Raw genomic sequence first — 27,438 nt, forward strand, 5'->3', positions numbered from 1 at the left:
AAAATTCTGTCATTTTACAATCATAAATAAGTGGCCTCCAACTGAAGCTACGTACCATATAACAGCAGACACATTAGTCACAGTTAACTCAAAGCAGATGATGTAATGACCTGGGTCCAGTATGCTATGGAAGCATAGGTTTTCTGGAAAGGACAGTATGAAAGGTTCTCTTGAATCCAGAAATGTGTTATCCTGAACAAGTGTGTGTGTTTTTTTTTTTTTGTTTTTTTTTTTTAACTTTAAAAGAAAAAAAAAACACAGCTGTTAGTTTTGCATTCCTATAATTTTTCTATATTTTCCCCCTTTCTCTGAAACCACTATTACCCAAATCTACTATATTGTATCTTACAAATTCTTAGTTTGGTGACTGAATAAGTTGCAGTTAGTGCTATCAATGGTTCGCTTTTATTCGTTTATGTAAAACCTTTATTCCAAAAAAAAAAAAGCGTGTAGCGGTAATGTAACATACCTTTAAAAGTGTTACTAGCAGTTTGTCTTAAATTGTTAAGCCTATCCAAATCTAACAAGGAAAAATAATAAATGTAACATCACATTTAAGTATTGGTAAGCTGCAATAACCTGATAACCCATTCTCTACCACTATTAAGGCATACAGCAGTACAGTATGCCTTACGTTGGCTGCACATTTTGTTGACCATGAACGTATAGCAGAACCTCTTTAGACTCTGTTGACAAGCCACTGATTATTGCTATTCAATACCTATGTACAGCTGTGCACATCCAAGCAGTTACAAGCACACGCAAACACCTATGACTCCAAGGTGAAAAAAATATGTTGCTTCTTGATGCGTGTATGACCCTATGAGGATGTGTGAATGAGTCCTAAAACACAATCACATGTGAAAATTACACACACACAGTATGTACTCCACTTTCTTTTGCTGAACTACAATTTTTTCTTTTAATTACTTGTATTTAACTCTATTTGCAGCAGTGATATGCAGCACATTGTCATGCATTAGAATGCCCTGCTTTGTATTAAAAATTGTATGGCTGCATTGTTTAGTTTAATAAGTTGGTATTGATTTTACAGCATAACAGGAAAAAACATGCCACAAAATAGCTCAGATACAGAACGACATTGGTGGCCAAGGAAACCTTAATTATAGATACAGGAACATTTGGATAATAATGAACTATCATACAAGTGGTACTTGAACCAACTAAAGGTAGTCGTATTAAGAGGAGAGGGTAACAAGCATTGTTTAATGCAACCATATGAGCCCAAGAGATAATATCAAGTAATTCTAGTTCGAAACATAAAGGCAAATAAAGATCTTAAGCAATTGCTACTTCCCAAACAGATTCACAAAATAATAATTTTGCATTTACGCAACTATCACGGGATCTACAAAATCAGTAGCACGATTTGTAGCTTACTGGTTCTATGCTTTCAGAAAATGCGGAGTCTTTTGCAAACTGTGAAAAATTGCAAAAATGGTCTGGCCACCTAAAATTTATGATGGAGTATAGGGCATGGCAACAAAAGGGGTAATGCTGCTATTTAATCTTTTCTTCAAATCTCCTAATTTGAGTTAGTTTGTCAGTAAAATTTTATATCATAAAGTAGTAGTAATGGTATAAGAGAATATCCGTTTCGATCCTGCAAGACCATGTAAATATTCATGATACCTTGTAGAAACTAGGTTTATTTTAATTTTGATATATAATAATTGCAGTAAAGGTTTGGATGGTTCTTACAGAGGCACATAAATCCAAGGGAAATGAGGAGTATGACCTGTCTCTTGAAAAGAAGAAAAATCTTGGCATTTTGCAAAGTATCCTGAACATTAACGTGGAGCCACAGCCTGCAAGCCAACACACAGCCAAAGGCAAACAATTCAAGTGAGACACAAGATTTTTTTTTTTTTCTTTGTTTAAGAGTCAATTAAAAAACGTTAGCCAAACTATTTAGTACTTACAGTGAAGGAAATAAGTATTTGATCCCCTACTGATTTTGAATGTTTGCCCACTCACAAAGAAATGATCAGTCTAAAATTCGAATGGTATTGTAACACTGAGAGACAGCATAGCAACAAATTCTAAAGAAATGCATGTCTAACAAATTATGCACTGATTTGAATGTTCATGAGGCAAGTAAGTATTTGATCCCCTATCATTCAGCAGGTGTTCTGGCTACCAGGTGTCTTTCATACAGGTAACAAGCTGAGATTAGAAGCAGTCTCTTAAACGGAGTGCTGCTAATCTCGTGTTACCTGTATAAAAGATACCTGTCCACAGGAGCAATCAATCAGATTCCACACTCTCCACCATGGCAAAGACCAAAGAGCTGTCCAAGGATGTCGGGGACAAAATTGTAGACCTACACATGGCTGGACTGGGCTACAAACTATCGCCAAGCAGCTTGGTGAGAAGGTGACAATAGTTGGTGCAATCATTTGCAAATGGAAGAAACACAAAACAACTGTCAGTCTTCCTAGGTCTGGTGCACCATGCAAGATCTCACCTCGTGGAGTGTCAATGATCATGAAAACAGCGAGGAATCATCCCAGAACTACACCTGAGGATCTTGTCAATGATCTCTAGGCAGCTGGGACCACAGTCACCAAGAAAACAATTGGTAACACACTACGCCGACAAGGATTGAAATGCTGCAGTGCCCTCAAGGTTCCTCTGCTGAAGAAAGCACATGTCCAGGCCCATCTGAAGTTTGCCACTGAACATTTGAATGATGCAGAGGAGGACTGGTTGAAAGTGTTGTGGTCAGATGAGACCAAAATCGAGCTCTTTGGCCTCAACTCGCTGTGTTTGGAGGAGGAATGCTGCCTATGACCCCAAGAACACCATCCCAACTATCAAATGTGGTGGAAACATTCTGCTTTGGGCGTGTTTTTCTGCTAAGGGGACAGGACAACTGCACCACATCAAAGGGCCGATGGACGGGGCAATGTACATTCAAATCTTGGGTGAGAACCTTCTTCCCTCAGCCAGGGCATTGAAAATAGGTTGTGGAAGGGTGTTCCAGCATGACAATGACCCAAAACACATGGCCAAGGCAACAAAGGAGTGGCTCAAGAAGAAGCACATTAAGGTCCTGGAGTGGCCTAGCCAGTCTCCAGACCTTAATCTGAATGAAAATCTGTGGAAAGAGCTGAGAGTTCGAGTTGCCAAACGTCAGCCCCCAAACTTTAGTGACTTGGAGAGGATCTGCCAAGAGGAGTGGGCCAAAATCCCTCTTGAGATGTTTGCAAACCTGGTGGCCAGCTACAGGAAACGTCTGACCTCTGTGATTGCGAACAAGGGATTTGCCACCAAGTACTAAGTCATGTTTTGTGAAGGGGATCAAATACTTATTTCCCTCATGAACATGCAAATCAGTGCATAATTTGTTAGACATGCATTTCTTTTGGATTTTTTGTTGCTATTCTGTCTGTGTTAAAATACACTTACCATTCGATTTTTAGACTGATCATTTCTTTGTGAGTGGGCAAACATTCAAAATCAGCAGGGGATCAAATACTTATTTCCTTCACTGTATTTAGCATATGCTATTTGTTTTACTTGCCAAATTTTCAACTCACCCATTTTCATTTATACACACCATAGTTATAATGGTGATAACCACTATTCACTATTGCAGCTCCATGTGTCCCTTGCTTGTTGGTTGACATCGGAGCATCATCGCACTGTTTTGGTTCCCCCTGTGCACTTTTCTCCCTTTCGAAATACCCACACCAAAAGCATTTTAGATTGACTGGCTGAACTGTGTAGTGCAGGATTAATAAATGTGTAAACAAACAGTAGGAGGAAAAATATGACTTTGATAACTGCACAATGTTTACCCATTTTAGATTTGTCATATAAAGAGAATACATGATGTTTTTCTGTTATACAGTATAATGTTTTGGATTATGTTCAGTACTAAAAAAAATTACATTTTATATTTTGTCCCAGTCTTTAGACAGGTAATCATGAAATGCTGCTTTTAACATACCTGACTAACTTCAAATGTTTTGATCGAAATCTGTTGTTTTCAGTGCTTGGTAGCTAAAATAGAAATTACACAAACAGCTGATTGAGTGAGAGGAATGACCTTTCACCATTGTCCCTGCTCAGTACAGCTCATTGTGAAGTTTTAATTAGGAAAAGACTCTCATAAATGGAAAAGGCACTTACTCCTCAAAACCCATATCTAGGTTGCAGGGTGTATTACAATTTCCTGGCCTACCTCACGTCGGCACACAACGGGTTAACGCCTCTTGTGGAGCCCACAAGACTAACTCTTCCTAGCTCAATAAAAGACTGCCTCTCTGAAGTGTTGTTTTTTTTGTTCATGCTCCAGGCCACCTGTTGATTGCAGCTGATAATTACTTTTGTTACTGCAAGTATATCCCCCCTGCTGCACTTACCTCTCCAGGTTCAGCCTTTCCTAGTGTTGGAAGACGCAGAATGATGTAAGCAAGCCTTCATGAAACCGGGTACCCTGTGTTCCAGGGTGCGGGCAATGTTGCTTAAACAGCACTCATATTGTACAGGTGCAGTATTAGTAGCTCTGCAATGACACCATTTGTCTCTTCAATAGGGTTTTTCTGATTTGTATAGGCAGCGAGCTGCGCTGCTCTCCTGGCTCCATTTTTAGTCTGAGAGTAGCTATGGATGATGTCACAGAGGACAGGGAGATTGGGAAATGTAGGATACTGACCACTAGTCGTCAATCAGCAGCATAAACAATCTTAGATGTATGCAGAGGGACTGGCTTCTCTCCCTCTCTCTCTGCAGTCCTGCCAGGTTTTGAGGTAAAGGCTTGTTGCTGTTGCTCCCCTGGTGTACTTTGTGCTCATGGAGGTCTGACAGTCTATTGTCTGCCTCTGAAAGAGCTGCCAGGGCTCACCTGCTGCTGCTGAAGTGGATGAAAGCAGATGGGTCTTAAAGGGACAAGTATACCTGTCTTTTTGGTGAGAGATTAATGTGATTTTCTCAATATATGTTTGCACATATATAAGCTTGCCACACTTGTCAGTGCCAAAGATGACTAGGAAAGGTAGCCAGGTGCAATGTGAAACCTTTTTAAAAGAGTGCTCAAGGACCGAAAATGATGGTGTTTTGCATTATTTTGGGATCGGAAACCTTAAAGTGGTTGTAAAGGCTCAAGATTTTGTACCTTCAAGTATTCTATGCATGAAGGTAAAAAACCTCTGTGCAGTAGTGCCCCTAGCCCCCTCAATACTTACCTGAGCCCCATCGCGATCTAGCAATGTGCACAACAGCCTTGGCTGTCCCGGGTCACAGCCTCTTCATTGGTTGAGACAGCAAGCGACAGCCTTTTGCTCTCGCTGCTGTCAATCACAGCTAGTCAGCCAATGAGAGAGGGGCGTGGTCAAGATGCGACTCCATGTGTGAATGGACACGGAGCAGCGGCTTGGGAACACACCTGCTTGGGTGCCCCCATAGCAGAGTGGGAGCCAAGAGTACCAGAAAGACCCGAAAAGAGGAGGATCCAGGCTGCTCTGTGCAAAACCACTGCACACAGTAAGTTTCTGTTTTAAAGCGATACTAAAAGGTAATTTTTTTTTTTTTTTATTTTTTTTTTCTTTTGGAAAATAACAAACATGCAGAAAACACAAGACCTGCTATTGGTCATCTCCTGACCAGGACAATCTTTATTCCTCAGTTTCCCGCACAGGCCAGCTTTCATGCTCCCCAGGCAGCTCATGTTGCAATGGCTCACATGTGTTTATATTAGCACGATAGGAAATGCCTTGCCTAGCTCAGGGTACCTGTTGGACCTGCGTGCAGCCTGTTAGCGAAAATAATTTGTGTGGATTACCTCAAGTGATAAGGAAAGGGGCGTGCAAATTTTAAAGCCTAATATTTAGGAGGCTATAGTGGAAAGCTTGTGGCAAATATCCATGAGATAAGAATAAGCATAATAATTGAAGTGCGGATAAGGAAAGGTCAGGCATGCATTTTTTGATTTAAGTCTTTGGCCCCTTTAATATTGGAAGGCCCAACCACCGCAAAAAATCACGCAAATATTTCCAATGAGAAGAAGGAAGGGCCTTCTTTTCTCATAATGACCAGAGTAAAGAGCTTATTGATGAAGAATGGGACAAACGTGATGTGGCCAGTTTACAGTACAGGTTCTGTAAGCTTTTTCTGATGAAAGTGGCTGATGCGTGTTTATATGATGCACTTCCATGGGTGGATGCGCCCCTCCAGTCTCTGATGTGTCAAGTGTCTTTTGTCTTTCAATATCTCCTAACTACCTGCCTTTTTTAGGTATCCTATGGATTGAAAAGTGGATATGGGCTGGTTCACACCAGATGCAGTCTAGTGCGTTTTTTATTCTGCATCAAAAATGCATGGACAGTGTTTACCATTGATCCCAATGGCCTAGTTCACACCAGTGCAGTCAACAAAAGTAGAACATGTATTTTTGTGGAACATGGCAAAACGCATTCAAAAACACACCCCAACGCATCAAAAACATGCAAAAACACATCCAGGATGCAAAAACTTTGGTGAACTGGCCCTCAGACTTTTATAGAATCTATAATGTGGCAGGTTTTGCTTGCCATTCAGCAAAAGCTTTACCTTTTGATGTCTAAAGCATTAAGAAATGACTTTTAATTAAAAAATGGAACATGCGAGGGTCTGGAGTATTTGAACAGGGCAGCTGACCTTTGGCAGAGGCTTTGACAGACCTAGTATGGGTGCTGGAGCATTTAGTCACAGCCAATAGAGCTTTGTGTTTCCCCCCCACTGTAGGGCGGATGGGGCTTCCGTACAAGTCAAATTGCTGGAGGACACAGTTAAGCGAGTGACAGAAGTAAATTCCGGACTGTGGCCACAGTCTAATAAGAGGAAGCAACCATCCAGGGGAAGACTGACAATTCATGTGGGCCCCCGGGCAATAGGGGATCATGGGGCCCCTGTGTCTTTGCCAACCTCAAAAAAGCCTATGAAAAAGGTACCAGGGGCATCTCATGGGGCCCCCTACTGATCCCGGGCCCTCGGGCAGTGCCCGAGTTTCCAAATGGTCAGTCCGCCCCTGCAACCATCTTTTCACTCGAGTCAGTTAAACTACAAAAGGGATCAGGAGGCAAAATCTTATAGGCCAGTGTTGTGTTACACTATTTGATTTATTATTATTTCTCTGTGACCATCGCTTGTTTATCATTGCTCTGTCTCTTTAAGCGGTCTTCTCCTGTCTAAGTTGAGCTCTTTCTATCTATCTCCACACATGTGGAGAAGTGTGTTTTAAGGGTGGAATGCATTTATCACCATTACATTGACCTCAGCCTGATGTCCTATGGTTAAGATATGATCCTTTATGGGAGAGCGGTATTGCTGTTACCTGTCTCTGGAGGAGGTCTTATTGAGAGGAGTAAGTGCCCCCATTTATGGGATCCAGTGAGGATATTATCCTGTGAAGAATCAATATCTGTAAGGATCATGGTGTGATCCTAAAAGCGAGCTGTCCCTTGTGGTCATTGCAAGGAGGTGTGGGGGCATTTCGGCCACTTGAGGATTTACACTACACTATTGCTGTGACCACATATACACCTAATCACTTGCATGAATTCATAGTTGGAGTATGTGTTTATGTTCTCAACACTTTTGGACATTTTTTGTATATATACTTTGTGCGTTTATGAACTATTCTTTGTGTGTGTGTGTGTGTGTGTGTATATATATATATATATATATTTTTTTTTTTTTTTTCTGTGTATATTTGAATGTGGTTTGTGGCACTTATCACTTTTTGTATAGGTTCATATCCCCATAGTAGGGGATTCACTTATGTATTTGCACCATTGTATGTGAGAGGGTTGATCCCTCAATTGCGGATAAGGGGGATTGTGTTAATTTGCACTTATTTATAGGATGTATTCCTTTTTCACATTATCACTATATTTCACCATAGATCCTGGCAGGATCATATCACTTTATATATTTTTGCATCATTGTATATTTTTATGTTGGATACATTTATTTTGTTATTAGCTCTACACTAATTTCCATTTTGTTTTATACACTCATTGGGTATAGGTTTGAGTGTGAGCAGCTTAGGGCTAGGGATTATCCCTTTAAGCGCAGGGGGATTTATCATTACTTTTTGTCTACCTTTTGATTATGAAGGTGCCTCTAAAAAAAATTTGGACAGAACATCTTCTTTCTAGAAGGTACTTTCTACCGGCCAAAGAGGCCTTTGGTTTTTACCTCTCCTTCAGATATCGTCAGCACCACCAACCCCATTTCCGGTCAAACATCTTTTATGCCAACATTACTGGCAGCACAACAATCCAGTGAGATTACTTTTAGTAGCCTGGCTATTTAATCCGCTGGAATAGTGGTGCAGGGATTCTCCTCCGAGGTGGTTCAGACTTAAGTGAAGATCAAAAGATCATCCATGAATGCTAAGTATGAGAAGGAAATGAACGTTTATTTTGTTGTCCAGCAAATGATTTCTCTCTAGTGTTCTTGGCTCTAGCCATTAACCTGGACTTTTGTTTTTGCAATCCGCGCTAGAAATTGGTTTGACATACAACTCCATTAAAGTAAAGCCTTCTCTTCTGTCTCTGGCTGCAGATGGGCAGAAGAGTCATTGACCAGATGCTTCATGCAGGCGACAGTCCGTATATGAACCCCCCAAGGAAATCCTAGTTCCCTCCATGGAACTTAGGCTTGGTTCTGATGCAGGAACCCTTTGCTGTAATAGTTTAATGTCTGTTGGGGTTCCTCACGGTAAAACTAGTTCTTTTGAGAGCAATTATTTCAGACAGTAGGGTGTTGGAGATTGTGGCACTTTCCTGCTAAGAGCCCTTTTATGTCTTTTTACCAGAAATAGTGTTACTACATCCATCTCCAAAACTCAATTCTAAAGTAGCATCCAATTCCAGGAAAAATTGGAGGCAGTGTTCTGTTCAGGAAAGCTGAGTGCAAAATCAGGCTCACTTCTGAACAGAAATCAATCAGCTTCTAACCTCGGCTTGTTCAGTTAAGTTTTTTGGCATTAAAACCTGGAGGCTGATTGGTTTCTATTCAGAAGTGAGTTTGACTTTGAACTCTCCAGCTTTCGTAAACCCCACTGAGTACAAAGCAGGATGTCTTCAGTTCCTTACACATCTTCAAGTTGCTAACCGTATTCTTGCTAAGGTCAAAAGACATGAAGAAAGTGGACAATCCATTTTCATTTTGCCATCAGGTCCTCAAGAAGCAACTTCTATTGGATTACCAGAGTGATTAGATTGGCATGCAGGAAGTAGGCCTTTCTTCTCAGGAACAGACCAAGTAGGATTCATCCCTGGTTGCCAAGCTCCTGATGCAACTAGGAGAATCCTATCTCTTCTCCATAACCTAGAATTCACCAAACAGCCCTCCATACTACTATCCTTAGACGCAGAGAAAGCATTCAATTGAATACACTGGCAGTTTATGCGTTTAACCCTACAAAAATTTGGCATCACGGATTGGATGTTATCAGCCATCCTTTCCTTCTACTCCAATCCCTCAGCCAAAGTATTAATAGATGGAACACTATCAGATCCCTTCGACATCACAAACGGCACCATAATAATATTTAATAATATTTACACTACTTATTGAACCCTTAGCTTCAAAACTAAGAAATGACCCATTTTTTTCAGGAATTACCCACCTCCACACAGAACACAAGATCAGTTTATTCACAGACAACATCATACTAATGACCAACCCACATAAATCTCTCAATGATTCGTTCAATTCTCCAAAATTATTCGGAAGTTTCCTACTACAAACTTAACAAACCTAAATCCTCCATCTTAAATCTCCACACACCTATCCAAACTCAAACATCACTAGCCAAACAAGTTCCCTTCTCCTGGGAACACAGCATACCCTATTTAGGAATTAAACTCACCGCAACAATAGACCAATTATACCCTGCAAATCATAAATTACTACTTGAATCCATTCCACGCGGAATCTCAACACTCTCCAAACTGGGACGAGTAGCGACTCTGAAAATGTTCATATTGCCAAAAATTCTATACATATTCTGCACTCTCCCTATTCCCATTCCAAATATCTTCTTCTCTTAACTACAAACAGTCTTCTCTAAATTCCTCTGGAATTCTAAAAAACCCAGATGTGCTACAAATCTACTATTACGTCCAACATCCGGAGGTGGAACAGGCCTTCCACACTTAAAATCGTACTACAATGCAACTCTTCTTGACCAAATATACTTTTGGTGGCACCCAACAAAATAAAAATTATGGTCTACCATGGAAACACTCCCATTGCTCACACTTTTACCTCGAAACATACTCTTCACACCGCAAATACCCCAAACCAAATACCTACTTAAACACCCTTGTATCCAAGCCTCTCTCCAAGCCTGGTACAACCTTACAACTACTAAATTTGAAAATACCAAACACATACCCACCCCAATCAATATACTACACCTCATCACTCCATCCCTAACTCTATTACAATGGGAAAAATCCAGCCTAACCGACATAAAAGATCTCTACACAAATCACAATTTGGAATCGTTCCAGACTCTCCACGCTAAATTTAATCTACCCGCAACGAAATAATTCACCTACCTGAGAATAGCTCACTGCTTACGAACAATAAATATTCCTCATTTTATGAACGTTTCTACCACTGCATACCAATTAACAAAACAAAATATCCAGGTAAAGGTATCTCTACCTTTTACACACTAATAGTAGACTCACTATTCACCCTACAATCTTCCTCCTTAATTAACTGGGGAAAAAACTCTCCTACAGCCAATACCTCCACACTTGTGGGAAAAAACCTTCACTATCACCTACAGAGCCTCATGATGTAGTTCTCATTGGGAATCGTAACTAAAATTACTACATCAATGGTACTTCACACCCGTTCAACAGGAGGAGGAGTGTTGTGGAGAATATAGTGAAAGTTTGAGACAATGCGGAGAAATAGGATCAATGCTCCATACACTATGGACATGCAAATCACTCAAATCCTTCTGGAACAGCGTCTTCCAAATGCTCTCAACATTAACTAAAACTCCAATAACCCCAAACACTGCTCTAGCACTCCTCCATATTGGAATCCACTATTTCCCTCGAGACTCCCATACCATTATTATCCACACATCGGCAGCTAAAATAAACATAACTAAATTATGGAACACTACTAAATCCCCTTCTCTTACTTCACTGATAACAGATCTTAACTTCCAATGCGATATGGAAAAATATCTGCCCTAAACAATTCTACCTATCACACATTTAAGCTCCATTGGGTTTTGTAACCATCGAGACCAAACTGCTCCGTAAAATGTGGATAAATTCACTATAAAATACCTTGACCCATCTGCCTAGACTGGTGCACTTACCCTTCCCTCTCCCCTTTCCCACCTCCCCTATTTCCCTACTCCTTGTTCTCCACCCCCTATAGATCTGTTACAACCTTACATGGTTCAGAATATACTGAGCATACCAAAAAAACCCAACATTTTTTACTTTCAGCTATAAAAAGTATATAGTAAACTCAAAGTTAGTCATAAATTTAGGCCAAAATGTATTCTGCTACATGTTTTTGGTAAAAAAAAATCCCAATAAGTGTATATTGCTTTATGTGAAAGTTATAGCGTCTACAAACTATGGTATAGATACTGAAATTTATGCCATTTTTTTGCTATGTAGCGCTGCACTAGTTTTAACTGACTATTGAGCAGTCATGCAATACTGTACATAATAAAATTGATGTCTTTTTCACACAGAGCTTTCTTCTGGTGGTACTTTATCACCTCTGAGTTTTTTTTTTTTTGGGGGGGGTTGCGCTATAAACCAAAAAAACAACCATTTTTTTTCATTTCTATCATAAACAAATATCTAAAAAACCTCAAATTACGTCATCAATTTAGGCCAAAATGTATTTTGCTACATGTCTTTGGTAAAAAATCCCAATAACTGCATATTAATTGGTTTGTGTGAAGGTTATAGCATCTACAAAGTATGGTACGGATACTGGAATTTCCACAGCTTTTACTTTGACTGCCTATCACATTTCTTGAGGTTCTAAAATACCAGGAAAGTAGACACCCTAAGAGATCTGCTGACAGGCATGTTGAGTCCATGGAAGATTTATTTTTTTTTTTCCACAAGTTTTTGAAAAAAATGACAAACTTTTTTTTTTTTTTTTTTTTACACAAAGTTGTCACTTAAATTTTATATATTGCTCACACAAGCCATGGGTATATGTGAAATTCCACCCCAAAATACATTCTGCAATCTCTTAGATTGTATGCTCCAAGGAGCAGGGCCCTCCTAACCCTCTTGTATTGTTGCTGTATTGACTCCTGTTATATTGTAACGCGCTGAGCAAACTGTTAGCGCTATATAAATCCTGTATAAGAATAACTTCTACCCAGTATGGGGATACCACATGTGTGAGACTTTTTGGGAGACTAGCCACATACAGGAACATGAAATCCAGTGACCACTTTGAAAGCCTGAAGGTGCGTAACTTCCTCATTTCACTTCCTCACTACCTATCAGTTTTGGAGGCCCAAAAATTCCAGGATAGCACCAAACCCCCCAATGACCCCTTTTTGAAAGTAGACACCCCAAGGAATTTAACCATTAGCCGTTTGACGGCTGCCAAAATGCTTTAGCTTTCCGGGGTGTACGCCATTTGGCGTCCTCCCGCACATGCGCAGTTTGCGCGGTTGCAGAGCTGCGCAGCGGTGCGATCTGTCACCGGCCGTGTACCTCAGACACGGCCGATGACAGATATGAGTACCGGCCCCCGTTGCCGGTACCATGTGACCTGCTGTGACCAATCACAGTAGGTCACATGACAGTTGTATACAATGGATGGCTTCATTCATGCCATCCATTGTATACTAGTGCCTAGCTGTGAATGGTCACAGCAGGTCACATGTCATGTGATTATCTGTGATTTGGCCACAGCTAAAGCACAAAAAAAACCTGAATGAATCGATGTCATTCAGGTAAATGCTTGCTTATAGCAAAGTAATTCTTTGCTATAAACAAATTGTGTGTAAAAAAAAAAAAAAAATACAATACTGATCACTTCCCCAGAGTAACATTGTACTACTTTGGTCATAGTAAAATATGAAAAAAAAATCTTTAAAAAAAAAAAATGTAGAAAAAAATAAAAAATAAAATATATATATAAATGTATTTTTTTGTCATTTTTCGGAAAATGAAAAAATTAAAAAAAATTTCAACTTCAAAAAACTCGCCATTCCTCTTATGAAGTACGTTGAACTGTCTACTCTGCAAAAAGGGGTCATTTGGGGATATCTGTACTATTCTGACATTCTTGGACCTCAAGAAATTAGATTGGCTATCAGTACTTCAGGATTGATCAATTTTCAGATCTATACCATAGTTTGTGAACTCTATAACTTTACTACAAACTAAATAATACATCCTAATTTGGGTTATTTTCACCAAAGACATGTAGCAGAATACATCTTGGCCTAAATTTATGAACAATTATTTATTTGTAAACTTTTATAACAAACAAAGAAAAATGTGTTTTTTTTCAAAATTTTTGGTCTTTTTTTTTTTGTTCATTTAGCAAAAAATAAAAACCCCAGCGGTGATTAAATACCACCAAAAGAAAGCTCTAGTTGTGTGAAGAAAATGATAAAATTTTAGTTTGGGTACAATGTTGTATGACCGCGCAATTGTCATTGAAAGTGTGAGCGCTGAAACGTGAAAAATGGCCTGGGCAGGAAGGTGTAAAATTGCCTGGTATTGAAATGGTTAAAAAGAGTCATGGTGAGTCTTTTGCAGATCTCATTTTTTCCTCACAGGGTTTTGTAGTATAATATAAGAAAAGAAAAAATGTTTTTATTTTGTTGCTTCATTTTCCAAAAAGTTGTGACAACAAACGAGATCTGCAAAATTCTCACCGTGCTTATCAAATTCCTTGGTGTCTACTTTCCAAAAAGGAGTCATTGGGGGGGGGGGGGGGGGTTGGTGCTATCCTGGCATTTCAGGGCCTCCGAAACTGATAGGTAGTCAGGAAGTGTAATGAGGAAATAAAGCCCTTTAAAAGCCTGAAGATGCTTATTGGATTTTTCGGTTTCTGTACTTGGCTAGACTGCCAAAACATCTCTCACATACCCATACTTGGGAGAAGTAGCATAATGTATTTTGGGGAGTAATTTCACATATACCCATGGCATGTGTGAGTAATAAATCATTTTAAGTGACAATTTTGTGTAAAAAAAAAACAAAAAATTTTCTTTTGTCATTTTCCAAAAACTGGTAAAAAACCAAATTCTTCTATTGACTCAACATGCCTCTAAGCAAATAGTTTGGGTTGTCTACTTTCCAATAAGGGAGTCGTTTTGGGGGGTGGGGGCATTTTATGCTCAGCATTAGAAGTTTATGCCACACATCACTCACTTCTAATCACCTGAAGACCAAGCCTTTTCTGACACTTTTTGTTCATATGAAAAAAAAATCAGTATTTTTTGCTAGGAAATTACTTTGAACCCCCAAATATTATAAAATATTTGGGGGTTCAAAGTAATTTCCTAGCAAAAAATACTGAATATATATATGAATATATGAAAATATATATATATATATATATATATATACAGTTGTGTCCAAAATTATTCAACCCCCACTGAAATTGAGTGTTTTGGCCAGTTTGACATTGCTTTTGATCATTCAGTCATCTTGCTTACATTTACATTAAAGAGGCACTTGTAGGTCAGACAAATATAACATAACAGTTATAATGAAATAACCACAAATGTCTTTTCTGTGCTCACAGCATTATCAGTTTTATTCAACCCCCAAGTGACATTCAATCTTAGTACTTAGTACAGCATCCTTTTACAGTTATAACAGCTTTTAAACGTGAAGCATAGCTTGACACAAGTGTCTTGCAGCGATCTACGGGTATCTTCGCCCATTCTTCATGGGCAAAGGCCTCCAGTTCAGTCACATTCTTAGGCTTGCGCACTGCAACTGCTTTCTTTAAGTCCCACCAGAGGTTCTCAATCGGATTTAAGTCTGGTGACTGCGATGGCCACTCCAAAATGTTCCAGCCTTTCCTCTGCAACCATGCTCTAGTGGACTTGGAGGTATGCTTGGGATCATTGTCCTGTTGAAAGGTCCAACGTCTCCCAAGCCTCAGGTGTGTGACGGACTGCATCACGTTTCCATCCAATATCTCCTGGTACTGAAGAGAATTCATGGTACCTTGCACACGCTGAAGCTTCCCTGTACCTGCAGAAGCAAAACAGCCCCAAAGCATGATTGACCCTCCACCATGCTTCACAGTAGGCAAGGTGTTCTTTTCATCATAGGCCTTGTTCTTCCTCCTCCAAACATAGCGTTGATCCATGGGCCCAAACAGTTCTAATTTTGTTTCATCAGTCCACAGAACACTATCCCACAACTTTTGTGGTTTGTCCACATGGCTTTTGGCATACTGCAGTCGACTCTTCTTATTCTTTGGAGACAGCAAGGGGGTACGCCTGGGAGTTCTGGCACGGAGGCCTTCATTACGCAGTGTGCGTCTTATTGTCTGGGCTGAAACTTCTGTACCCACATCTGACAAATCTTTTCTCAGTTCCTCAGCAGTCACACGGGGACTTCTCTCCACTCTACGCTTCAGGTAGCGCACAGCAGTCGAAGTCAGCATCTTCTTTCTGCCACGACCAGGTAGCGTTTCAACAGTGCCCTTTGCCTTGAATTTGCGAATGATGCTTCCTAAGGTGTCTCTTGGTATGTTTAACATCTTTGCAATCTTCTTATAGCCATTGCCCTTCCTGTGAAGAGAAATCACCTCTTCTCTTGTCTTCCTGGACCATTCTCTTGCCTTCACCATGTTTGTAACCACACCAGTAAATGTCTAGAAGGAGCTGAGTATCACAGTCATTTTAAAGCTGCCTAATTGGTGCTTATTATGCTTGATTGCTGCTCGGTGACATCCACAGGTGTTTTCAATACCTGATGGAAAGCACCTGTATGAACCTCTGTTCTTCAGAGTGGTAGTCTTTAAGGGGTTGAATAATTGTGGCAATGAAGAAACCACATAAGAACCATTTACTACTGTATTACATAAACAATTGATGTCATTTTAGTTGCATTTGGGTAGTTACAACGTCCTTGTAGGATTTGATTCTGAATACAATTCCAAATGTACACTATAGTCCCTAAACCCCTTTACAGCATTGGGGGTTGAATAATTTTGGACACAACTGTATATATATATATATATATATATATATATATATATATATATATAAATATATATAAATATTTTTTATTTATTTTTTTTAAGCACACCCTTGTTAATAAAATGGTGGGTGCTGCAATTTTTTTATGCTACACTTTTTTTTTTTTTTTTTTTTTTAATGCACAAAAACACAGTATATTAACCAATTATTTGGTAAAATATAAAAGATGATATGCTGATTAAATAGGTACCAAACATGACTTGCTTTAAAACCGTGCACGCCCCATGCAATGGCGACAAACTGCATATATTTTTAATATCAATCGGCAACGCTTTAAAAGCAACTACAAGCTACCATTTGAAATTTAGAGGTCTAGTACTAGAATTACTGCCCTTGATCTGATGTTTGTGGCGATACCTCGCATGCATGGTGCAACCACTGTTTACAAACTGGCACGGGGTTAACACTCGGGAGGGGGGGGGGGGCCAAGGGTGTTTTTTGTTTTGATTTGATTTTTTTTTTTTTTTTTACTCTTCTTTTTTTTTTTTTTGATCTGTAGATATCTTCTTTGCCCTTACATAATCTACTCTCACCAAGATCGATGTGATCAGATGCTTTCCCTATTTACAAATGGTGCTGTTTATATCGTGCGAAACTGAAGTGATGAAATGCTCGTAGCTTCCAATTTCTTAGACTATAGAGATGATTGGCGCCACTCCGGTCTCCAATCAGCTCTATGGTCAGCTGGCAGAAACACCAGCTGCATTCTCTGGTTCCCTGGGGCATCTTCTCCCACTGCTTGTAAAAGCAACCCTGCAGCTAATTAGCCACTAAGATTGCTTTTACATGAAAGCTGATCATCGGCTGAAAAAAAAAAACGATACCAGGATGATATGATGCCTGCAGCTAACCACTCGAAGTGATGTACCAGTTCGTCGCTGGTCCTTGTTTGGTATATATGCTATGTGTGTTTTTTTTTTTTTTTTTTTTTAATCAGCCTGTGCACTGAATAAAAAAGAGAAGAAATCTCTGCCAGAAAAAAGTGTGTGGTATGCCCACCATTAGAATATTCCGCCCTGCATCCACCCACTTCTTATGGTGGGCACACATGAAATGTTCTTTTTGTCATTCAGCCCGTTGGCTGAACAAAACAAAAAGATCCTAACAGATTCCTTTATTCACATCGGTCAATGTGGATGAAGAAATCTCTGCCAAAATTATTATATATTTTTTTTAAATATATACTGAAGCATAGGGGCCATCCACCCACTGGCCACCCCAGGCCCCCATGCTTCGTAATATATGCTTTTTTTTTTTTTTTTTTTAACTTCGAATGAAAAATCTCATCCAACAGTGCTGCACACACTTATGTATATTCCGAGAGCAAGACCCTGTTGCTGTCAGAATAAACAAGTTGGTGCTGCCGCTGAATGGCATTCCTGAAAAGAAAACCGCAATGGTTAACAAAACTGTAAAATTGTAACAGTAGAACATTAACTCGACAGCAAAAAAAACAACTTTTTTTGGTTTTTTAAAATTTTAAAAAAATTTTGTACTTTTTTTTAATTTTTTTTTTTTTTTAACTTGAACTTAACCAGTTTGTAGGGTCTCTCAAAATGCAATAGCTAGCTTCCTGACTACCTAACATCTTTCGAGACCCTGTGCAAATATGTGCCCTGAACTGTGCTGTACCCTATACTAATACTCCACTAGTGTGTGTGGTAGCGACAGAAGTAGTCCTTGAGGCAGAGACCAGGTTGGCCAGGACAGGAGAGACAAAAAAAAAAGGGTGTCGCGCCTAATTCCATGTTTGCTACAGACACCTTTTTTTGAGGTGTCCTTTGGGTTGGAGTACTAGGAATGGCATCGGGAAAATGCCTCTCATGCAACCGGGAAAATGCCTCTCATGCAACCGGCTAACTGCATCTGGGTTGGGGATTTGGGCCATAGCATCTTCTGGATACAAAAGGGCTGTGATGACTTCTTCCTGGAATATTAGGAAGGCTCCACTTTATCCAGTTGGTTTAAGTACAAAAGCATATAGAGCCAATTGAAATAAACAGGATGTATATCAAGGTATGGCATGGTCACACAATAACAGCAACACAGAACCACAATATAAGCATTGAATAAGAGTGAGAAGGCTCGTTCTGGAATTGCTCATGGATCTTAAAATATGTTCCCAAAGGGCAATGCGAGAAGGCCTCAATAAACCATAGTAGTTCAGACTCAAAATCTCAATCATAAAAGATTCCCTATATAGAGACATCAATTGCAAAATGCGGTGAGATTCAGGGATGTAGGCCCACGTCGAGGCAATTGAGCAGTCTGCATCCCTGAATCCCAAACAAAGAAAAACTCCGGTCTCAACTGAGGCTACCAGTATAATGCGGTAAGCCATTACTGTCCAAACAAACTCCAGAACCAGTAAGATTATGAACCGTGGCTCTATTAGCACCGTTACCATGCAGCCCGCAGAGAGCAAGAGCTAATATAATCTCAGTATATACATTCAAAATCGGTATAAACCTATAATGAACAGATAGTATACATGAGAATTATAACAATCTAATGCGATACACATACCCTAGCATTTTAGCCCAGGGCGGACAGAAGGTTTTCCATTGAAGGTGAAAAGGAACCAGGGTTTAGAAGAGAATCACAAGCTATATTAGGGCAGGTGTGGAAGTAGCCATAGAAGGGGAAGGGTGATGCACGGGGGGAGTGTCATTCATGACTTGCCTTGCGATGAGCTGGTGAAGCTGGTAGACTGTCCCCAGTGGTGAGCCTTCGTCGTACAGGAGAGGACAAGGTGTGGTGAGATGGTCTGTGTTGCCTTGCTCCTCCTGGGTGTCCAGCGGATTGGGCCTCCATTGGGTCTTCATCCGTCTGAGATGGGAGGTGGGATTCTCTAGACCAGTTGGGTTGGTCCACTATTGGGATATCTAGGATCTTGCAGAATGGTGCGATATCTTCTGAGAATCTCAGGATAGCTGATCGCCCCATGTGTGTTGCTGAAAGGCCAAACTGGAATCTCCAGCGGTATGCTATACTACTGGAACGTAATAGATCCAGTAAAGGGCGTAAATCCTTTCTGCGTTGTAAGGTGGGATGGGAGAGATCTTGAAATAATTTGATTTCTGCTCCATTATATATCACGCAGTTTCGTTCTCGTGCTCTGCGTAATATTTCTTCCTTAAGTCAAAAGTCAACTAAGCAGCAAATTATATCTCTTGGGGGACCAGTGTCTCTGCCTCTAGGACGCAGAGCCCTATGAAGGTGTTCAATCTCAATAGGAGACTGCTGTGGTCTGTCCAAAAGATCATTAAAAATGGGTAAGAGAGTTTGGGTGAGTTGGCCCGATTCAATTGCTTCAGGAACACCACGTACCCTTAAATTATGTTGTCTTCCCCTGTTGTCCAGGTCCTCGATGTGACGATAAAGCTCTCTTAGGTGCATAGTGCGCGTATCTACCAGTTTGCATATATCATGGATGGCAAGGTCTTGCTTGACAACTTTTATCCTCCACTGCTTCAAGCTTTGGGGCCACTGCCTGCCTGTTGATATGTAACTCTGCAATTGCTGCAGAGAGGGTCTCTTTAATATCTGATGCTACTGCTTTCAAATCCCCTATAGTGAGAGGGGAGGCTTCAGAATGGCAGGCTGTGGGTGCTGCGGCTCGGCTTCTGCTCCGTGAGTGGGACACTCTGTGAAGCGAGTGGGAGGGGGCAGCAGGGGAGGAGGCCTCAGTGTGTTCTAGGACCGGAATAAATCCGGAATGCTGCCACTGGCAGGTCCACTCGTCTAATGAGGATATCTCAATCGTGGGGCTGCGGGTCTCCTATCCACTTTCCCCATATCAGAGGTGTCTCTCCCTGCTCTGATCACGTGTTCCTACCTTCGTGTGTCAGGGCTCCGGGAACTAAGCTGCCATCTTCTCTGGGCTCAGGCCAAGCCCCCCCCAGCAATTATAAACTTGTAGTGTATGATCTTCAATAAAGGCCAGGGGCCCAGATGTAGGCCTCAGACCATGTGGGGAGGCAGACAGGCACAGGGGCTGCAAAATTATAGACTCCCTGGGGTGCTGGATCCAGAGCCTTTCGGGGGGGGGGTGCAGGGAGCACTTCTGTATCCCCCAAGTGGCTGTCTGTTAGCCTCAACAGGCCTTCAGGCCCAGCGGGGGCCATTTTACAACTCCCTTTAATGGAGGACCCTCAAGGCCTTAATTCTAGGCCGCAATCCCCTGGGTGGGGGGGGCCCGATTTTCCGGGTGGGGGGGCCCGAAGGTCGTTAAACACCCCCTCCCACCGCAGACCGCATTCATGTGTTCCCTGGATGGGCGCGAGTCCGGCGCCAAACGTGGACTCACTAGGCCGCAACAGGCCACAATGTTCTGCTGCCGCAGAGGGGAGCCAAAGCCACTTAGCACCCCTCTACCAAGTACCAGCAGGGACGGCAGGACCTCCGGCTGGCTCTCTGTCCGCTGCCGCCAGGATGGCAGCAGATTAGATGAAGAGTTGCCTGAGCTCCGGACTATGCAGCCACTCCAGTCCCCATCTTGGACACGCCCCCACAGATTACTATCCTGAGCTGTGAAAACTTAACTCACTCATGACAGTTCAAGAATGAGTTAGGTAATGACAGCAAGCTTTGCATTGCAGGAAACATTATCTTTATTTCTCCTGCAAAGCAAAGTGTAAAAGTAAAAATAAAAACCCTGATCACCCTCCCCCCACAGTAGTACAATGTTACTATGGTAACATTTGTACTATTCTTATAAAAGTATTTCCAAAAAAAAATTTTTTTTTTTGTGTGTGTTTTTTTTATTTTTAACTACTTGCCAACTGCTTACCCAAATTTTGCAGGTGAGCAGCAGCTCTTGGCAAAGCGATGTAATCTTGCATCGCTTCCTATTTTGGGGTGGGAACGCACGTGCGCCACCCCCTCCACCCGTCGCTCCAGGGAGAGAAGTGAGAACACCGCACCCAGTAAAAGCACCACTGCATTTTGCGCACACACACACGTTAGATTAGCACATTCAACCCTGTGATTGCCCCTATTAACCCTTTGATCGCCCTGTCACCCACCCGGTGCCGTTGGTACAGTTGCAGTATATAGAATTTTTCACTGATCACTGCATTCCTGCTGCTTGCGACATCACAGTCAGGGTTAGTTAGCGCCCCCCCCCCCCCCTCAGCCAAGGATTGCTCGCACACTATCGCACTTACGCTATAGGTTGCTGAACACTCCCATTACTAGTATAGTGTTTGTACAGATCAATATATTGATCATGAACAGAACTATACTAGTGCCTCCTTTGTATAGTGTCCCCAAAAACGCAGAGTTAGCAGGATTAGCCCCTCTGCCTCAATGGTCCAAATCTTCAGTGAAAAACAGCAATTTATATGCACAATACATGGCCGCCCACCCAAATTCAGCTCTTTCCAGACAATTCACACGCGCCCCAAAAAGTTTTAAATTCAGAAACTATGATAGGTTTCCATGAGAAGGGTGAGCTCTGCCAATCCTCAGCCTTCATAGACCTCCTGTTACTCTTCTGCAGCAGCCACAGACTCGGGAGTGCTCTCCCCCAAGTCCTCAGCCACACCCATGCGCAAAATCCCATCGGGCGTTGAAAGCCACCCACGCCTTCTATGCTGGATCGCTTCTTTACTAGGCCTGCATCCCCGGCCTCAAGCAGTTGCTGCAGTCCGAGTGACTGCTTCAGAGGATCCTCTGAAATGGAGGGGACAGACAGATGCCCCCTGTTGCCTTTCTTCCTTCTCCGGTGGTACCCTCTCTGACGGGATATCCTGGAGGACAAACAAAGTATTTTTACACAATATTACCCGCGCTATCTCTGCTCAAATTGTGAAACTGGCACAGGAACTTAGGGGGGAGATTACCCAATTGGGAGACTGCACAGACCACCTTGAAAATTTGACGAATTGATGCATTATGTAAATGTCCTGGAAGAGGATAATGTGAATCTGAAACATTCTGTGTCTCGGTTACAGCTTCAGCAGGAAGACCTGGAAAACCGTGAGCGTCGCCAGAATATTAGTGTTCGTGACATCTCTGAAACGGTCCCTGACTCCCAAATTCAGTGTTACTTGCTGTCTCTGTTTATCACTCTGGCCCCCAAAGTCCCAGATGTTGATTGACACATGGACCGAGTCCATAGATCATTAGGCCCAAAGCCTTCTGAGGGCACCAGGCCCAGAGATGTTATCATTCATTTTCACTACTTTGACAGCAAAGAAGCCTTGCTCACCTCCTATCTGCAGCAAGTCCTCCCTGGAATTTTAAAGGAGACAGGCTTCAGAGTTTCAGTGATTTATCCCCCATCACTTTGGCAAAAAGATGTGTCTTGAAGCTGGTCACCACTTATCTCCAGCAGCACCGTATCACTTACCGGTGGGGATTTCCTTTTAAACTTGATGTCTCCAAAGATAATGCCCAAGTCTTACTCCGTGACCTGCATGAAGTGGACTCCTTCTTTAAACCGTTGGGACTCCCTCCCCTGCCAGAAGAGGCCTTTCTGAAACCGCCTACAGCATCCAGGTTCTCTGCTACTCCACGCAAGATCTGGACACCTGCTAAATCCGGAAGAGGTTTCCACGCACTCCCCAATGACCCCGACTTCCTGGTTCAGTGGGCCTCACCACCTGGCATCAAGTATCAAGTTTCCCTCCCTGTCACTTGAGCTTCTATGCCCCCCCCCCCCCCGTTTTGTGCCTTAGAAACCTCCATTATCTCTCTCTAATTAGTAATTCCTGATTACAGCTGTTATGTGGATTACTGAGGTAGGCACCTGCCATTTAGGGTCAGCTGCTGTGTTGCCCCCTTGTGTCAGGCTTTCAGCCCTGATGACTTGAGATGTCTCCAATATCCCAGGCACATATCTCTGATAGCTTTGTTTCCAGCCGTAACCCCTGCGGCTTCTGTTGTGTGATAAATTTGTTTATACTAGGCCTGTTGCCATCTGGTTCTCTTTCTGTTTTCTGTTTTGTCTCATCGACTATCATATTTCTGTATGCTCAGGTTGTACAGCTGCTACACTCATTACTGTCTCATGATTGCTTTAAGGCTGTTGTCATATAGGCCCTGATTTACTATTGGGCGTGGGCGCATATTCGTGGGCGAACGTCCAATTTTTATGAGCGATAGTCTTTTACCCCGCAACGAGATTTACTATTGAGCAGCGCCCATAAGTAGACGCCCAATCTAATTTACTAACAAGACACACGCCTGGAATCAGACTCGCAAAGCAGACTTGCTAAGAAGCACGTCTAACACCATGAAAAATCACTGCAGAGACATGTTCACTTAGAAATTCCTGCCCCCCCCCCCCCAAATCCATAACAGACCCTTATCTGAGCATGCAGATACTGCATGCCTTTAAAGATGTATTTCCTTTATTGAATTGCCTGCTTGGTTCACACTAGATGTGATTTAAAATTTGTGCTTTTTGTTGGCAATTTCACCGTATTTTCTGTAGATTTACCACTTTATCACTACAAAATGCTGAAAAAGTTAGACAAGAACTACTTTTGATATTGTGCTGCAGCAAATCGCTTGCGTTCAGACACTCACATCCACATTCATTAGATCGGATATCAGGTACAATTTCAATTCCCAAATCGCACCTGAAACCGTGCACCCTGGATGCAACTTGGCATGCGATTTGCAAATTGTATGCCAAGTCACACCCTATTGTCTGCTATTAGAGCAGTCACATGGGTGTGATTCCAACACTGATTTCTAAAGTAGTACATGTACTACTTTTATGACGATTTGCATAGATATCTGTGTCAGATGTCTTGCAAATCGTAAGGAAATCCGCATCTTCACTGTACGTCGCCCAATTTTCTAAATCGGCTTTGATGTGACCGCGGTGTAAGGCCTTTTTATATTAGATTTCCTGAGTGTTTTTCCGATTAATGGGAAATGCCGCATACTAGCAAAAGTGAATTGACATTTTCAGTATTGATGATGTGGTCATCATCAATACTGAAATTGAAATACAGTAGCGAGATGTGGTCATGTGACTGCCTTAACTCATGCGATAATCTGGAGTGAATTGTGCCCATAGGGCCAAGAAATATTGCCAATAGGGTTCCTTTTCACATTCCTGTTCAATGTTCTGTTGTATGCTGCACAGGTACACGTCACTGTGGCTTTCTTTCTGACTCTGATTTTTGGGGCCTGTATACCAAGGGTTAACACAGGTGGGAAGATAATTGATCAGGTGCAAACACTTTCTCTGACCAAATGAATGACAGTGGTGGGTGTGGCCTACCTTTTATATATAGAAATGCAGTAGTGGGTGATTTTTGCCTGGTATAGGCACATTATTTTTGCATGTCCTTGTCTGGTGGTTTGGGGAGGAAGAGATATTGTGGTGAATTGCCACAGGCCACACTCGTGCTGTGTTTTGATGTGGGCTGTAAATGTTTTGCATGTTCTTCCTTCTAAGGTGTGTTTGTGCGTTATTGTACAATGATTGTGTTTATTATCTTTGCATTGTAATCCGAACACATGTCCATTGCTCTGCTCTTCCAAGTTTGTCTGAAAACTGCATTTCATTCTAAATAAAGCAAACATGGTGAGAAATGTATGTGTGGGGGAGGTGTTTATATTTTGGCATGTATGTATTTTTATATTGATATTTCGATCTGCAGCTTGTTTTGTGAATAAGCCCAAGTGATATTAACCATTTGTTTCCTGCTGTAACCTGTGAAAGCACAGTTCATTATAAGTATAATCTTTTAGATTGTAAGCTCTTATGAGCAGGACCGTTCTATTTTAGCAACATCAATCCTGCTTTTTTTTTTTTTTTTTTCACACCAAGATATTGAATGTAGCTTTTTGTTGCTGTCCAAATAAATGTGGAATGTGTATTTGATCAATAAACATTTGTACTATGTATTTTTTGGGGGGATTATTTCATGTTCTAGTTGTATGTTGCACAGTGGCTAAATGGTTAGCACTTCCACCTGGCAGTACTAGGGTCGTTGGTTCGAATCCCAGCCATGGCACCTCCTGCCTGGAGGTTGCATGTTCTCCCTGTGCCTGTTTCCTCCGGGTACTCTGGTTTCCTCCTACATGCTAAAGACATGCTGGTAGGTTAATTGGATCCTGTCAAAATTGGCCCTAGTATATGTATGAATGTAAGTTAGGGCTCTTAGTACGCCCCTTGAGGGTTAGAAACTGATGTGAATTTACCACATCTATATGGAAAGCGTTGTGTAAATTAAGAGCGCTATATAAGTATGTGAAATGTACTAGCACCCCTAACACTTATTTTTGCTAGCTATATAATATGCCCAAATCTTCCTTGTTAGAGCGCACATGTGCAAGTATGTCCAAAATAACAAACCAAAAGCCCCCTATGGCACGACAAGACCATGTTATGTACCAATGAATAGGTCGTGTTCAATGTGCAGCTAGCTATTCTTTTTCTACAATCCTCTTAACCATAATAAATTGGGCCCCCAATTTATGTTGACTTTGGGCCTTTACTGGCAAATATATATTCGCCAATGTCATATACACACAGTATAGCTGCAAACATACATTCACCAATGCCAAATCTACAATAGAACTGCAAACATATATTTGCGAATGTCATATACACAATGGAGCCGCATGTAAAATTGCTATGGTGCACAAATGCCAAGATGGCTGTTGCAGGAGGCGCTAGAGCAGCTGTCATACCGGAAATGCGTCATGACGTTTGCGGAAGGACGTTTGCACACACCCGGAAGTGTGAGTGGATGGGAGTGTAGTTAACAGAGTTTAGTGGTAATTTGCAAGTCTATTTTTTAGTTTTGTGAATTGTTCTTTTGTGGAATTCCAGACCACATCTAGACATGGCGAGATCTCTGTTCTCCACCGAGGAGCTGATCCTGATTTGCTGGGGAAACATTACTAATTGTTGTATTTTCAGTTGAAAACATGTCCAATTCCTAGATCCATTGAGGTACATAGCAGAGGTTCAAGGTTCTTCCTAACTATACAGGTGGCACAGACACGAGCATACACCCAGGGCCACTGTTAGATATCATGGGGCCCCGTACAGCATACCTGACAGTCCCCCACCGCCAGAGAAAATATCCAAATTATATTTATGGTAAACATACACTAAAAACATTATTAATGGACATAATCCCAACCATATTCCTGTGAAATCTAAATGATAAAACTGTACTGAGTTCATAAATAAAGCTGTGTGTGTAATTGAGGTGTAATTGAGGTTTTGGGGCTCATGGGTGCTGTGGCCTGTTGAGTGGGAATCAGTGGTTGGTTTTTGTGGTTATCCCCGTTTGCAGGCAACCTATGTTACACTATGGAATTGCTGCGGGTCATAATTTGTCTGTACATCTGCACCCATATGCTTGTCAGTGAGCATTCAGGGCCACTTCCCCACGCATTCACACCTGTCAGATTAAAACCTGTGTTTATACAGCTGCTGTGTCCCCATAGTGTAACAGGTGGCTCTAGCCACATGAACAACCCACTCATTCATGCTGTACAGGCCAGAGGACCTGTGTGAATGGGGCATTTTTTACTTTTTTTTTTTTTTTTTTTTTTTTTCCCCCTCAGCTCATTAATTTCAATGGCCTGCCTAATGTGTGTGAACATGCAAAAATACTGCAGGCATATTATTTTAAAAGTGTGTTGCGCCTAACCATGCACATTTGCAAAGGGCGTTGCATTTCTTTTCTGTGCTGGAAAATGAATGTTCTTGCATGCGTTTCTGCACCACCAATGGTGTGAACAAGTCTTAAGGGCCAGTTCACACTATAGAAACAGTCTAGATGTGTTCCTGATGCGTTTTTGCATGCCCTTTTGGCATGCATGTTTTAGTGTGTTCCAGTACATTTTGGATGTGTTTTGGACACGTTGCATTGCATTTTTGTATCCCTTCCAGTTAGTTTTTTCTACTTTCTTTTTATTCAATTTAATTAGGGACATGTGCATTTTTAGTACATTCAAGGAACGTTTCAATGTGTTCCAGTACAGTTCTGTGCACAAACAATGCAGCGTGGTCAACTTTGTTTACAGCACCTGCAATGTACTGAAAATCCAAGTGCTGATGTGAACTATGACATTGACAACCATATAACCTTCTTTCTGTGCGTTTTTGATGCCGTAAAAGCAACTGAAACACATGTAGTGTGAACTGGTCCTAAAGATTATTAGAGGTAAGGGAAACTGGACTGACC

The 27,438-nt window shown here is 41.4% G+C and overlaps 1 protein-coding gene across 1 annotated transcript in view; it reads left to right on the top strand.

Annotated features, from left to right (window-relative positions):
• NOL8 (nucleolar protein 8) overlaps positions 1-27,438 on the top strand; it is a gene marked incomplete at its 5' end in the record, with an annotated part of 343,427 nt that overhangs the window by 108,213 nt on the left and 207,776 nt on the right. Inside the window, one exon of the mRNA XM_089684276.1 lies at positions 1,725-1,866. Coding sequence (XP_089540402.1) covers positions 1,725-1,866 — 142 coding nt within the window. The remainder of the gene's footprint in view (positions 1-1,724; positions 1,867-27,438) is intronic.

This window comes from Staurois parvus, unplaced genomic scaffold (assembly GCF_062004578.1).
Source record: "Staurois parvus isolate SC_StPar_1 unplaced genomic scaffold, SC_StPar_1.0 ptg000341l, whole genome shotgun sequence".
Classification (NCBI taxonomy): Eukaryota; Metazoa; Chordata; class Amphibia; order Anura; family Ranidae; genus Staurois; species Staurois parvus.